This window comes from Cucurbita pepo, chromosome LG13 (assembly GCF_002806865.2).
Source record: "Cucurbita pepo subsp. pepo cultivar mu-cu-16 chromosome LG13, ASM280686v2, whole genome shotgun sequence".
Classification (NCBI taxonomy): domain Eukaryota; kingdom Viridiplantae; phylum Streptophyta; class Magnoliopsida; order Cucurbitales; family Cucurbitaceae; genus Cucurbita; species Cucurbita pepo.
Window position 1 is genome coordinate 7,805,789 of NC_036650.1, and position 13,264 is coordinate 7,819,052.

Consider the following 13,264-nt stretch of genomic DNA (forward strand, 5'->3'; position numbering starts at 1 on the left):
TATAAATTTATTTGAAAAAGTTGTTATAATTCCTCTGTTTCCATTAATTTTCCTATTAAAAAATCAACCTACAAACTTACAAAGAGAAATTTTTTACAACGAGAATTTTTTTTTTGGTAATTGTGTGTTTTTATATCGAGAATTCTTTGCCATATCCTCATACATCTATATATATATATATAAATATTGGTTACACTGGTTTATCAAAAACATGGAAAGTAAGGCATGACGATAATAATAACAATAATAATTGCCAAAAAGGAGATTATTAAAGAAAACCTAAAAACGTGTCATTTCCTAGCTTTTTCTTCTCACCCAATGCAATTTAATGTCCAAATATTTATGACATCTTTATTATCTTTTACACCAGTAGCACTCGTATTTTCAATTTTTGGTAATTCTTTTTTCAATTAAAATTTTAGACAAATATCCTATTTCTTATTACACCGTTTATATATTTATTTATTTATAAAAGTGAAAGTAAAAAAGAAGAAACCGAGTGAACTTTAAAGTTGACTGAGTTTTGAAATCATTTCTTCACAATAAAGAAGATTCAATTATGATTTGAACTTTCTTCATAAGGTTTTATATAATTCACCATAATGGTTTTAAATTGATTATGCATGCCCAACAATACCCTACAATAAAACAAGAACAATGATCGTACCCAAATAGGAACAATTTTGAAGTAGGGTTTCTAAAATCATACCCAAAACAACAATGATGATCATCGCACAGGACGAGGTTTGTAGACGTTACAAACGACAAACAAAAACGTTACAAACCACACCCTAGAAATCATCAGTTCGAGCCTGTTATGTACTTCCCAGAAACAAAGGAACGTTCTCAACAGAAATCTGCATTCATTCAGACTATTGAAATTTTGATAATTTAGAACCCTCCCTCCTAGTCACACTATTATTTCCCAATAATTGTTGCACAATTTAATACAAAACTAATTCGGGGGCCAAGAAATCCCCCCCTTTCCTCTCTCTATTATAAGCCATCCAATTTTTATGTCCCATCTGCAAAAATGTAGAGAATTTTGGCCAATGGTTTTCTATAGTTGAGAACATTTATGAGACATTTCATTCAATAAAGGGAACGTGGTTTGGCACTTCCTATCATCTCTAATGTGTTGCAAAATATAGAAATGGTATTAATGACCTAAACGAAAATCTGTTAAAAAAGAAATGTAGAGTAGGGATGTTCTTACAGTACAGGGGTAACTTTTTTCAGCTTGCCCAACAGATACGGTCCTTAAAGAATATCTGCTAAGAGAGAAGTATTGGCAAAAAGATAACACAACAGTGAATATACACAAGTAGACAGAAAATATCACCACATGATCTCAGCCTGCAGTTGGACGCTCGTCCTCCTCTACCACATCATCATCCTGGCCTTCAGATGTCCTTCCCTCAGTGTCTGAAGGAGCCTGTAACTCGTCCTCAGAGACAAGAATCTGGTCGTCGCATGACTCGCCATTCAGTTCATTATCACTGAACAGATCCCTTTGAACAGGCACACTTCTTTGCTGCTGAGATGATATCACATTTGCAATGGCTTTGAAAGCGGCTGCAGCTTGATTGCTATCAACACCCGAATCATCATCAACACTATAGTTGGGTTCTTCTTCAGACTTATCTTCTACTCGAGGTGGTGGAACAAAGAACGGAAGTTTACCCCTCTGCCAGTCGTGGAGGACCATCTTTGCTACAGTTGTCAAGTCAGGCTCGCCACCCTGGATAGACGCCACTTGAAGCAGTTAGTTTTTCATGAAAATGATAACAAAACAAGTTGAACAAAATAGATAAATAATAACAACCACTTCCAAAATAAACAACATACCCTTAGGAGCTTGCCTGACAATTTGCATAGCTGAACTAAAAAGTCATTGTCGTCCACCCTTAACATGAAACAACAAATTAAAATTGTTCTTCAGCACAAATTTAAAGATGATAAAATAACAGAACTACGCTAACAGTTGAAGCAAACTATTAGGAAATAGATGAATGAGTAAAGATGATAAAATAAAGAGATTTTCATGATAGGAGTTGCAGCATAAAGTTTTCTCTCAACCAAAATGATAATACAGTTCAAATCAATTTTATCCTCACAAAACTTGATGAATAAGAGTAAGAACCAAAATACCGGTTATCTTAAATTGACTAAAAAGGACAATTTGAAAATGAAAAAACCACCAGAAAAAATAAATCAAATGATAACGGCCGCAAACCCTTATGCAAGAAAAAGATTAAAATGTATGGTCACTCACCAATTTTTGATCTTGTATGCTCTTTCAAGGTGTTCCTTCTTCACCCGCTTCAACACTTCTCCAATATGTTCAGATGGATCCTCCAAATTAGTAACTCGTACCTAACACAAAGTCCAAAATACCATATTAACAATGAATAATTTTAAATGTCAACATATTGGCAAGTGTAATTGAAAACTCGAGTGGTTTCAAAAGAAACCAGATGGCAATGCAAACGAAAATGAGAAAAAACATACCACGCCCTTCAGCACAACATCTGTTTCAGTGTCACTGTTTTGATAAACGACTCCTGGGCAATCAATCAGAAAAATCCTCTTTGTGAGGGTAATATATTGCCACACTTTAGTTTCCCCTGGAATAGGTGCGACTTTGCAAACCTAATAAAAAGGGTGAATTTATTTTAAAAAAAGAACCACAAGAGATTGATTATAGTGCCACAAGAATCGAATGTAAGGGGCTCACTTTAGTATCACTACAACAAGCAACAGAAGAATCAAATGTGAGACAATAAATATTTTTTCCTAATTATTTTCCAAGTATTTCCATTGACATGAAGAGGAAGTCCAAGCAAAAAGTCCAGATTCTGCCACCACCCAATATCCAATCTAATATTCACGTGCCTTCTATAGGTTATCCCATTATTTTTAGCTCAGTCAACAATTGGCTGCACTGCAAATTGAAATTCGGCTAAAAAAACAAACTCGGTGTCGGACTTGTTACTAGCTCTACCCCCCTTCAAACAATTATTTCCAGAAGTTTTCCCTCCAACACTACTGATAGATTCAGTACGTCTCTAATTGGGCAAACATGCGAATCAATTTGGTGGTCTATCACTCGTGTTATTCACCATACAAAACCTATCAGAAGATATTACTCTACAAAGCAAGCCACATGACTCATAGTATTCCTAGAAGAAATGCTACACCTAACATAGATCCAATAAAAACAGATATGATCTGAATAAGAAAGGTTCTCATAAATTTCAGCACATGAAGAACTACACCATCCAGATTTTGCCATGATTTCTGAAAGCTTTTTACCATATAGGCCCTTTTGAACGCAAAATAATTACTGCAGTTTTATTATGAATCCAATTCAGACATACCAAATGAATGAACAAAAAATTAAACAACAATTTTTTTCACATTTATACAAAACATTGTTGGTATCAAGGAAGAATGAAACCTTACATTCTTAGTCCGTAGTGTGTTAATTACAGATGACTTTCCAACATTGGGATATCCAACAAATCCCACGGAGATAGCTTGCTTGTCACTTTTTAAGCGCGCAAATTGTCTCAGTACGGACAGGAGAGAACCCTAACAGCAACAAAAAAGAGTCTTAGAAACAAAGTTAAAGATGATGTTTATCCTATATTGCCAAAGACAATATATCAAATGATTCCCTTGCGGAGTTTCCTCATCGACCAATATGATCCAATCATAAAAGATGTCATTGAGCAACTAGATGGGTCATAAGGATGACATACATTTTACTATAAACAACCAATTCAGGCTCTTAGCTAGAAATTAATTATTAAAAAGTACTATGGGGTCCCCGATTTAATAACAATACCTTTCCAAAGGATTTGTTGATGCTTGCATGAAATGCTAGAGTAGGATATTCTTTTGATAGAACTCTAAGCCATCCCTTTGTTGCCCAAGCAGGAATCAAATCGCACTGAGAATACCATTCATTAACATGTCTCAATCAGCCTTATAGAAATTATCAAAAAAAAATTCAGTGCTCTTTCAAATCAAAGATGAGGTGAAACCTTATTTAACAAAAGAACCACGTGTTTATGTTTGCAGTGCTCTTTCAAATGTCTCTCTAAATGGTAACATCTTGTTCCTTGGGGATCTCTTGCATCTAGAACCTGGGAAAATGACAAATACTCAGATGATGGATATACAATAAATGATGGAGGCTTGCAATGAGTTGTGGGAAAACAAACCACAATTTTGAAATGGAAAACCATAAAAAATCCAAAACATAAAATGTAATAATGGCGGCAGTGCAAACTATTTGAAGAGAACTTTTTTCCTAAATAAAATAGAAATAAGGTAAATAACATTTGGGAAGATACTAGCTTTTACATTTCATAAACTAATGGGGGAAAATATGAATGAGAAAAGAAAATCACATGTGAATACTATCATCAACAAAGGAAGAGATTAATTACTACAACGAACCTGGACAACAACATCTGATGAGTCGATTACTTTGTAGAGCTCGCCCCATATACGTTTACTTTGACCCTTCTCAAACATAGTATGTCGAACAAGGTCTCTAAAACCATCTTCTTCGCTACCCTCATTTGTAGCATTCTCAGCATACTTTTCATCAAAGTCATCTACGGAATAAAGAATATGCAATATAATAAACAGCACTCTTGACATAAGAAGTGACAACAGCAAAATTCCAATAAGAAAAGAAAAACATTGCTTGAGAACAGCATCTTCAGATATGTCTAGTCACATAAAAAGAATAGCATCCGTTTTCTTTTCTATTCTTTCACAAGGTGCCAGGTACACACGTTCAAAATAAACAAACACTTGAAAGGAATACCACAGTTATTGATACTTGTTTATCAAAATTCGCAAGAGACAGATTCAGATATTTCATACCATGAGACTTGTCAGCTTTCTTAAGTAGTGACTCATAGTCAGCAGCCAAAAGCTTTGGTCGCTTTCTCTTCCCCTTTGGCCCAAAGGCATCTTGAAATGGTTCTGTATCGAGAAGATGGACTCTGGATTGCTTCAGAGATAAAAGTACCACATTAGCATATAAACGTTTTGAAACTTTTGTCCCTAGTTTACTATAGAACCACAATGAATGATTATTAGCATACGCAAGCATGTCATAGAACATTCAAAGCTTCATTTATACAAATCGGTGAGCTCCAGATGGGAAAGTGAGAGATAGCAACAAAAAAACGCTCCGACGGAAAGTGGATAAGCTTTCTTCATCTAAATCTTGAGCAAAACAACATGCAAAACAGCAGCTAATAACATTGACAACAGAGTATATCGAAGCTCAATATATAAATCTTATTAAAACAGAAAATTAATGTACAAACACATCAAATCAACGAATTATAAAAAACAGGTCTCTACCTTCTGATGATCATTCAAGAGGGAAAGGGGCAGTTTCTTTTCCTTCAAAATCACATTGTAGCTACTTGACATCCGTTTTTGGAGTTCTTCACGAAAAAATTCAAGCTCTTTCTGGTTTACAACTCGAGTATTACCTATCAATTCAAGTTAATATACATCATCAAAATCTTATCAACATACTGCACGATAGCATTAATAATACAAGTTCGTAAAATAATGAACAAGGACATAAATGTAGGCACGGTACCAACTCGAAAAATGATTGAATGTGGCCATGGTAACAGCCCCTAACCCAACGAAAAAGAAATGACAAACGAAACGTACCAAACCAGCGGCGATCAGGTTGAATCCGTGTGTCCGGTAATTCCTTTGATTGAAGCTCATGCTTCAACACCTTCCCTTTCCGATCACGCTTTGGCCTTGTATTATACATCTTGAGACGTCGCACAGTGGCAGCGCTACGCGCATTCTTATTCCCATCACTTCTGTTGGCGTCCAGGGAATGTTTTGGTTTCCCAGACACACTTACCTTCCTTTCTGTCTTCTTCGTCATCTTTAATTATAAATACTTTACTACAGAATAGCAGTGCATACTAATCAGTAAGAAGAACGATGAATTGGGATGGGGAGGCAAGTAAGTTCTCTTTCAGAAAATTTCCGTTCCAAATAAGTCGAATTACGCAGAATTTTAAAATAAAAAATTGTTTCTAATTTGACAGAGTTTTTTTTTTTTTTTAGATGTACGCCTACACCAATTTATACAAAAGCCTCCCACTAAACTCCATTCAATCAAACACAAACTCAAGTTTAGTTAAATATTTTTTAACACGTATTTTTCTGTTCTTTTAAAACTTAGAGCTATAATTTAAATCTTTTAAAGTAGCTTTTCGATTCATTTTAATCGCCAATCAAGTTGCACGTAATATTTATGTTTACATTTAGATAGACTGATTTTAGAAACCAACGTAAACCAACGACAGAAGAAAAAAAGTAAAAACCTGATCTGAAAAACGCGCGGTGGCAGCGCGATATCAACGGCGGCGTGTGAGAAGCGAAAGTGAAAAGGGAGCGGCGTCGATTCGGCGGGAGAAAGCGGATAGCGACGAGCGGTGGGGAGCGGCAGTGCAAGGAGCAGTGGCCGAAAAAGAAATATTAGTGAGGGGTGGCTGAAGAATAAATAGGGTTTGGGGCAGGGTGCAGCGGCTGAAGAATAATTAGGGTTTGAGGGGCTGAACAATAGTTAGGGTTTGGGGGTTGGCGGAAGAATTTTAAATTAATAAAAATAACAATAAATAGGGTTTGGGGGAGGCTGAAGATTTTTAAATTAATAAAAATGACTATCTCTATATATTTTTTTTTTTAAATTCCCATAATATCTTACATTTTTTTAAAAATATACTTAAATATTAAAAATAATAATAATAATAAAAAAAAAAACTTGACTATATTTTTTTTAACTCCAACAGTATTTTATCGTTACTATAACATTTTAAAAATACTCGTAAACTTTTCAAAGTAACATTAAAATGTTTGAAGATAATTTATAAGGTGCTAGTAGACGATTTTCATCTAGATATTGACAGTAAAGTTCTAGCGTTTCTATCTAAAACTTTAGATAAATATAAATGGTGGAACTTCGAATCGACTGGAGTTAAAACCTAGGGATTCGAAAAGGGGTTTGGAATAAGACGAGGATGGATATTTATGAAGCACGTGTGGCTCTACGGAACAAGCAATGATTTAGGTTTAGTTTCATATGAACCGACGCAACGGTTCAATGCTTTCAACTTGGGCAATACAAAAGATGGATCATATTTAGAGATATTCACAAGGCAAAGGAGGCAGAGAAGCCTTCTCCATCCACATCCCGTGGCCTATTTCATTTCTCGTCCCCGTAAATTTTTTACTTCCAAAGAATTTGCCAAATCTCATTCTCTACAGTGATTTTCTCCCATCTATTATTCCTTAAAAATAATTATTTATTTTAAAATTTTAATTTTCAATATAGCTTTAAAAATCGTAATAAATGAATATATTTCTTAGGCTTAAATTTGAATGTTACTAAATAGTTTAAATATTACCTAGTTATTTTAAAAAAATATATATGAGTAATATAATTTATTGTCCAAACAAGTTTCAGACCATGGCTACTATAAGCCTTTGAGATCCAAGAACAGAACAATGGCTATGGCGTGAGAGTGATAGCGATTAGATGCAGATGCGACCCCTGTGACATGATCATTGAAATCGAAGGGAAGAAACGAATTCCTCTGTTTTGAAGATTGTAATGAATTTCACACTACACAAATACACAAATTTCACCATACAAAATTTGAGGTTGCTTCTTTAGAAGCCTTTTTATTTTGGCATCTTCACCGGAAAAAGGAGGAAAAGAAACAGAGGATGAAGAGGAAGAAGTGGAAAAACAGAGTTTTAAATCAAATCAAATCAAATCAAATCAAAAGGGCTTCGTTCCATAATATTCACAACCCAAATCAAAAAAAGGAAAAAAAAAAAAAAAAAAAGGTTTACAAATTCAAACGGTTTCTGTTCAGAACTCCGACGAGTTCGCGGTGGATCTGTCCATTCCGGCACCGATTCGACACCGAGTTCGGCTGCCGAAACAACCCGAGTCGAGCAGTTCCTCCCAATTCACATCCTCAGCTTCCTCATCTCTGGCTTTCATATACTCCATGATTCTCTTCACCTTTTCTTTTGATCTCTCACTTCCATTTTTCTCTACCGCCATGAAAACCTCCATTGCTCCGGCGGTTTTTGCCAGACCCTTAAACCTCAAACCGCCGTAACTCAGTCCGAACAGGACTGCCACACAACTCTCCCGAGTCGACTCAGTGTCCAGCTCGTTCTCCCTCAACATCCCCACCAAGCACTCCACTGCACCGGAGTCCAACAACGCCGCCCGGCCCTCAAAACAAGCAGCTAAATTACACAATATCAGTAAAATACGGCCGGCCATATGGCCGGATTTCACCATCCCGAGAAAGACCGGCACCGACCCAAGTTTCACAAGCTTCGAACGGTTGCTCTGAACGTGCGATAAGTGATAAAGAGCAAGAGCCGAGTCGTGCCGTGTTTGCTCTGAATCGGATACCAACAGCCGTATCAATGGCGGCAGAGCACCCAAAACGCCGATCGCGGTTTTGTTGTCGTCTTCGAGAGCTAAGCTGAAAATGGCGCCGGCGGCATGTTCTTGAACCTCCGGTGAACCCCCTTTCAGAACATCGATCAAATTGGGGAGAATCCCCGACCTTACAATCTTAACCTTGTTCAAATTCTCTAAAGACAGATTTACAAGAGCTGCAACTGAATTCACCTGAACGCCAGTGTACCTCGAGACGATGAGAGATCGCAGAGAAGAGAGAATCAGAGGAGAACAGAGATGAACCCTAGAATCCTCTCGAGTTCTTGTGATTTTTCTCAGCGCAGTCACAGCCTCTTCAATCTCAATAACCTGAGAGCTTTTCAGCTTCGCGAAGATCTCTTCTTCCTCGGGCAAGCTCAGATCACTGATTACCTCGATGTCAGAGGAAGAAGACGAAGAACAACAACTCGGCCTTGTCGCGAGAGGAAGAGGCAGAGTTGGAACGGCGGCGCCTACAGATTCATCGGAGCTCGAGTGGAAATGAGAGGTCCGACGAGTGACTTCGGTGGCGGCGTGGTTGAATCGAACCACGGGATTCTCCGCAATCGCTTGAATCAATTCCTCATCGCTTTTGGTGTGGGCCGCCATGAATTGACGAACGAGCTTTTCAGCGGAGGAGAAATCGAGGGGTTTGGGGGATTCAGAAGAGGAATTCTTACACCAATTGAGAATAGTAGATTTGAGAGCCAGATTCGGGATAACAGAGGAGAAATCCGGGTTGGAACCATCTAACAGAGTCGGCTTCAACCCTAAATCTTTACAAACCTGAACACAGGCGGCTTCAAAAGTGTGACCAGAGGAGACAATTACAGGATCCGCCATTAAAGACCCAGAAATGGGACAGAGCAATTCTTTGGGTATTTCCTTCGATTGGGGAGGTTTCGAAGGAAATGGGGAAGAAGAAGACCGATTGAAGATCCGCCATTTCCGTCGAGGACTACTGGTTATCTCTGAAACTGCAACCGGTGGAGAATTCTTCTCCAAAACCCAGTTGTGTTTGATGTGTCTATGGATCATGAACTTCATCAAACCCTCCTGAAATTCCATTTTTGGATTGTGAGATTCAGATTTCAATCTCTGAAAAAGGAAGAAACCCCTTTTAACAATACAAAGAAGGTAGTTTCTATGCTCGTCAATCAAAGGACTGAATGAAATGTTCCTGAAGCTCCATGATTTGTGCAGTGAAACGAAGTCCGTGGTGAAAATCCGGTGTCCAGTGGACCAAGTCCGCGGAGGTATGAACAGGAGAGAGAGAGAGAGAGAGAGAGAGAGAGAGAGAAGAGAGAGAATTTGGGGTTTCAGAATATGAGCAGAATCGAGAAAGAGTAAAGGTAAGCAAATCCGTAAGTGAAGAAGAAAATCTGAGTGTTTTGGGATAAAATAGAATATGCTAATTGTTTTGATTATCTAACTGTGTCCCAATCAACAATGGCAGTCCACTCTCCATTGGCTAATTGCTTCATCAGTCCGCCATGGAAGAACCTCGCATTTAAGACCGATTTTTGTTTATCGTTTTATGTTCACATCATTTTATGAATAATTTCAACCATATGATTTTCTCTTTTCTGGAATTATCTTACAAATTATTTGGTTGCTCCAATTTTTTTCAAAAATTTGATTTTTTTTCTTTACTCAACCACTCTCTTCCTGGGACTAACATGGGTGATTAAAAACAGGTCAGTCTTTTTAGAAATGTATTGTTTTCATTTTATGCTTTGAAATGACAAATTTGCCCTTTTTCCAAACACCCTAGTAAAAAAGTGTGCAATTGTACTACATCGATTAGAGACCGAGATTTAAATACTAAGTTTAAAAAGAATAATATCTACCCAGATGAGCTTGAAATATAAATTTGATTTAGATTTTCATTATAGTAAGAAATTGAAATTTTAATTTTGTAGTACCATATTTATTTTTATCATTGACCTCTTTAATATATTTTTTCAAAATTCATAAATCTACTACCAATACCACTCAATCGTATGATTCTATTGCACTTGAAATTAAATTTTAATAGAACAAATGAAATTTCAAATATAATTTTACTAAACAATTACTAGATACAAAACTAAGTGTTTATGAACTAAATTTAGAAAAACAAAAAAATGAGAGAGTTGCTAAAAAGGTACCAATCTTAAACCAAAACATTTTGTCAAATCAGAATTATTTTAATTTAAGATGTATATGAAGAAAATGACCAAAATGACTAGGCATTTAAAAGCAATATAATTTAGAAAAAGAAAACAAAAATGATTGGACGGAGAGAAAATCTCACCCAACTCATTTTTTTTTTCTTTGATTTCGCAGTGGAAATCACAATGTAAAAGAAAAAAGAATTTGGTAAACATATTATATATCTCTATATCTATATATATATATATTTGGAATTAAATCTGTGAAGCAAAGAGAAAATGTTTGTAAGGGGGGTTTAGTGATGACGTGGCAATTTATAAATTTATAAATTTATAGATGAGACTCTTTTGCATGGAAACAGATGTAAAGGCTTAATTAATGTTTTCTAATTCGCCAAACTTTAATGCTCAAAAGTGGAAAAGCTTATTAATATTCTCCATTTCTCCTTCCCTTCTTTTCTTTTATTATCTTATTATTCAATTATTTCTTTACTGGTTTTTGATATCATAAATTATTATTATTCTTATTATTATTATTATTTTGAAATTGTGGACTGAAACAGGCTAACACAACTTTAGCTAAATTATTGGATCCTTAATTGTTAAGAGACTGTGAGGCAAACAATTGGGTGTGAGTTGATATTAAATGTGAGGTCTACCCTCCACAATCTCTCCCTTTCTTTTCCAAAAGTGGTTTTGATTCCAACTCCACCCCTTTTTCTTCTTCTTCCTCTTCCTTTCTTTGGGGTTTCAACCAAGGGCAAATTAGTAATAATCATCGAAAGTTTTTTCTTTTCTTTTTTGCAATTAATTCCCTTTATAAGGTTGTTTTACCTAAACATAGGGATTAGGTCTTACTAACTTTCTTCCCTTTGTTTTCAATATAATATGTCTCGTAGGTCCTTAAACTTTCAAACTTTCAAACTTTCAAACTTTCAATTATGCATCTAATAAGGAACATTCTAACTAGAAGCTTAGAAGCCTTTTCATCTCCGAGGAACAATCTAGGTAATGAAAATTAAATGGAAACAAAATCAAAACTCATAGAAAACTATCATATTAGTGATACAATCTTCCAATGATATTAAGAAAATGATTGAAAAGTAGGTGACAGTCGATTCAAACTGTAAAGAGGAGATGAAGAACATTGCCCACACTACTCTAAAACACTTCCCCCTTCCCTAACCCTAATTTAATTTTCCAGATCTCAATTATGCTTTCAACTTTACAAAAGACATTCTTTTGTGCTTTACAAAGTGGCAAATTACTTTCTCTTTGGCTGTTTGCTAAGTTAAGTACTACTCAATTACCTTTTTCTTATTTTTTTTCATTTTCTATTATTATATGAACCTACATAATTATTCATGGAAGGCATTCAATTACAATTTTTGCATGCTTTTTAAATAAATAAATAAATAATAATTAGCAAACTTGCTTGAATTTTATGGGTGTGTGCGCTAATAAAGCCCTCTAAGCTAACTGCTAACATACATACCCCAAAGCGATCACATCAACTAAAGTCAAATAGTCTCTCTCAAAAAACAAAAAAAGTCAAATACAGTCTTTTTCTTTCTTTTTGGAAAAAGATGATTTTAACTAATATCTAAAATGAATGAACAAATTCGTCTTGTAAAGAACCATAAAGTTAAAATAAAATTTCAAATCAAATCTTAAAACCAACATATATCTCCACTAAATCCGGCAACAAAACCGATCTTAAACATGAGAGGGCAATTAACCATAAATTCAACTTTCACTATGATGCAAGATTAAACTAATGGGTAAAGGTTAGTACCTTTTTAACTGTTAGCTTCTCGTTCTGCTGAAAGCCAAAGACAATAGTCCACACGCTTCTCTCTTGTCCCTAAGCAATAAATAATACAAAACAAATTTGGCTTTATTCACAATAAAGATTTTCATGGAAGGCATGGGTGGAAAGTGTAAAAGTAAACAATTTAAAAGAAATTGACAGACTTTCTCAGAGGTCTCTATCATTGATGTCGAGGAATCTGATTCTCTAATTCCATTAAGGTCCAACTTTGCTTTTTTGGAGATTTTGAAAGAATAAATACAAATCAAGTTCACATTAAGAGAGAGTGGGAGAGAAGTAGACCTTCACCAGCTACCCACGTTGCTTTGTTTTAGAAACCTCCTCCTCTGCTTTCTCCAGATGAGAGTAGAAGCATCCACGAAAGATCACCAGAAGCGTACGCTAAAACTCGTTGATCTTCTTGATCTCCTCCTATTCAGATGTGGATAACGCATGGATAGTAGGCCATTGATGCTAACAAGCAAAGATATACGAAGTACCTTTTTGACTTGCCAGTCTGATGGTATGACAGACACACTTCCCTTCTTCCAAAATGCTAAAGTAGCATGTGTAGCATCAGGAGCTTAATGATGATCATCTTCGTAGCCTGTTCTGCTTCCTGGAATGTAAGAGAACGCACAAAACACATGAAGTCTAAGCTCAAGGTTCAAGATTATCGATGTTAATCATGGAGTGATGAGGTTCAATGTAATATTTATCATCCATTTGTGCTCATGAAATTCTCATCTAATGAGATCTGACACACGT

The 13,264-nt window shown here is 35.8% G+C and overlaps 2 protein-coding genes across 4 annotated transcripts; both read right to left on the reverse strand.

Annotated features, from left to right (window-relative positions):
- Positions 1 to 1,136: 1,136 nt before the first annotated feature.
- On the reverse strand, positions 1,137 to 6,622 carry LOC111808786 (nuclear/nucleolar GTPase 2). Of its 2 annotated transcripts, none has more exons than XM_023694961.1 (12): positions 6,390 to 6,622; positions 5,716 to 5,959; positions 5,392 to 5,525; positions 4,903 to 5,032; positions 4,468 to 4,628; positions 4,050 to 4,151; positions 3,851 to 3,955; positions 3,466 to 3,594; positions 2,512 to 2,652; positions 2,276 to 2,376; positions 1,849 to 1,906; positions 1,137 to 1,741 (listed from the first exon to the last, which is right to left on the reverse strand). In XM_023694961.1, exons 2-12 carry the CDS (start codon positions 5,942 to 5,944, stop codon positions 1,352 to 1,354), a joined length of 1,680 nt encoding a protein of 559 aa, XP_023550729.1. In that variant the 5' UTR covers positions 5,945 to 5,959; positions 6,390 to 6,622; the 3' UTR covers positions 1,137 to 1,351. The 2 variants fall into 2 exon arrangements, with proteins under 2 accessions (XP_023550729.1, XP_023550727.1); XM_023694959.1 differs by having other exon boundaries at positions 5,716 to 5,964.
- Positions 6,623 to 7,648: 1,026 nt separating this feature from the next.
- On the reverse strand, positions 7,649 to 13,095 carry LOC111808505 (U-box domain-containing protein 40). 2 transcript variants are annotated; one of them, XM_023694522.1, is made up of 4 exons: positions 12,997 to 13,095; positions 12,800 to 12,928; positions 12,482 to 12,550; positions 7,650 to 9,589 (listed from the first exon to the last, which is right to left on the reverse strand). In XM_023694522.1, the coding sequence occupies exon 4, from the start codon at positions 9,578 to 9,580 to the stop codon at positions 7,943 to 7,945; it is 1,638 nt and encodes a 545-aa protein (XP_023550290.1). In that variant the 5' UTR covers positions 9,581 to 9,589; positions 12,482 to 12,550; positions 12,800 to 12,928; positions 12,997 to 13,095; the 3' UTR covers positions 7,650 to 7,942. The 2 variants fall into 2 exon arrangements, with proteins under 2 accessions (XP_023550289.1, XP_023550290.1); XM_023694521.1 differs by lacking the exons at positions 12,482 to 12,550; positions 12,800 to 12,928; positions 12,997 to 13,095 and having other exon boundaries at positions 7,649 to 10,119.
- Between the last annotated feature and the right edge of the window lie 169 nt (positions 13,096 to 13,264).

Coding starts and splice junctions, on each gene's coding strand:
- LOC111808786 (XM_023694961.1), bottom strand. CDS start 5,944: ATGACGAAGAAGACAGAAAGGAAGGTAAGTGTGTCTGGGAAACCAAAA. Junction 4,152..4,467: donor CATCAGATGTTGTTGTCCAG/GTTCGTTGTAGT, acceptor TCATTTTCCCAG/GTTCTAGATGCAAGAGATCC. Junction 3,956..4,049: donor TGGTTCTTTTGTTAAATAAG/GTTTCACCTCAT, acceptor TGGTATTCTCAG/TGCGATTTGATTCCTGCTTG.
- LOC111808505 (XM_023694521.1), bottom strand. CDS start 9,601: ATGGAATTTCAGGAGGGTTTGATGAAGTTCATGATCCATAGACACATC.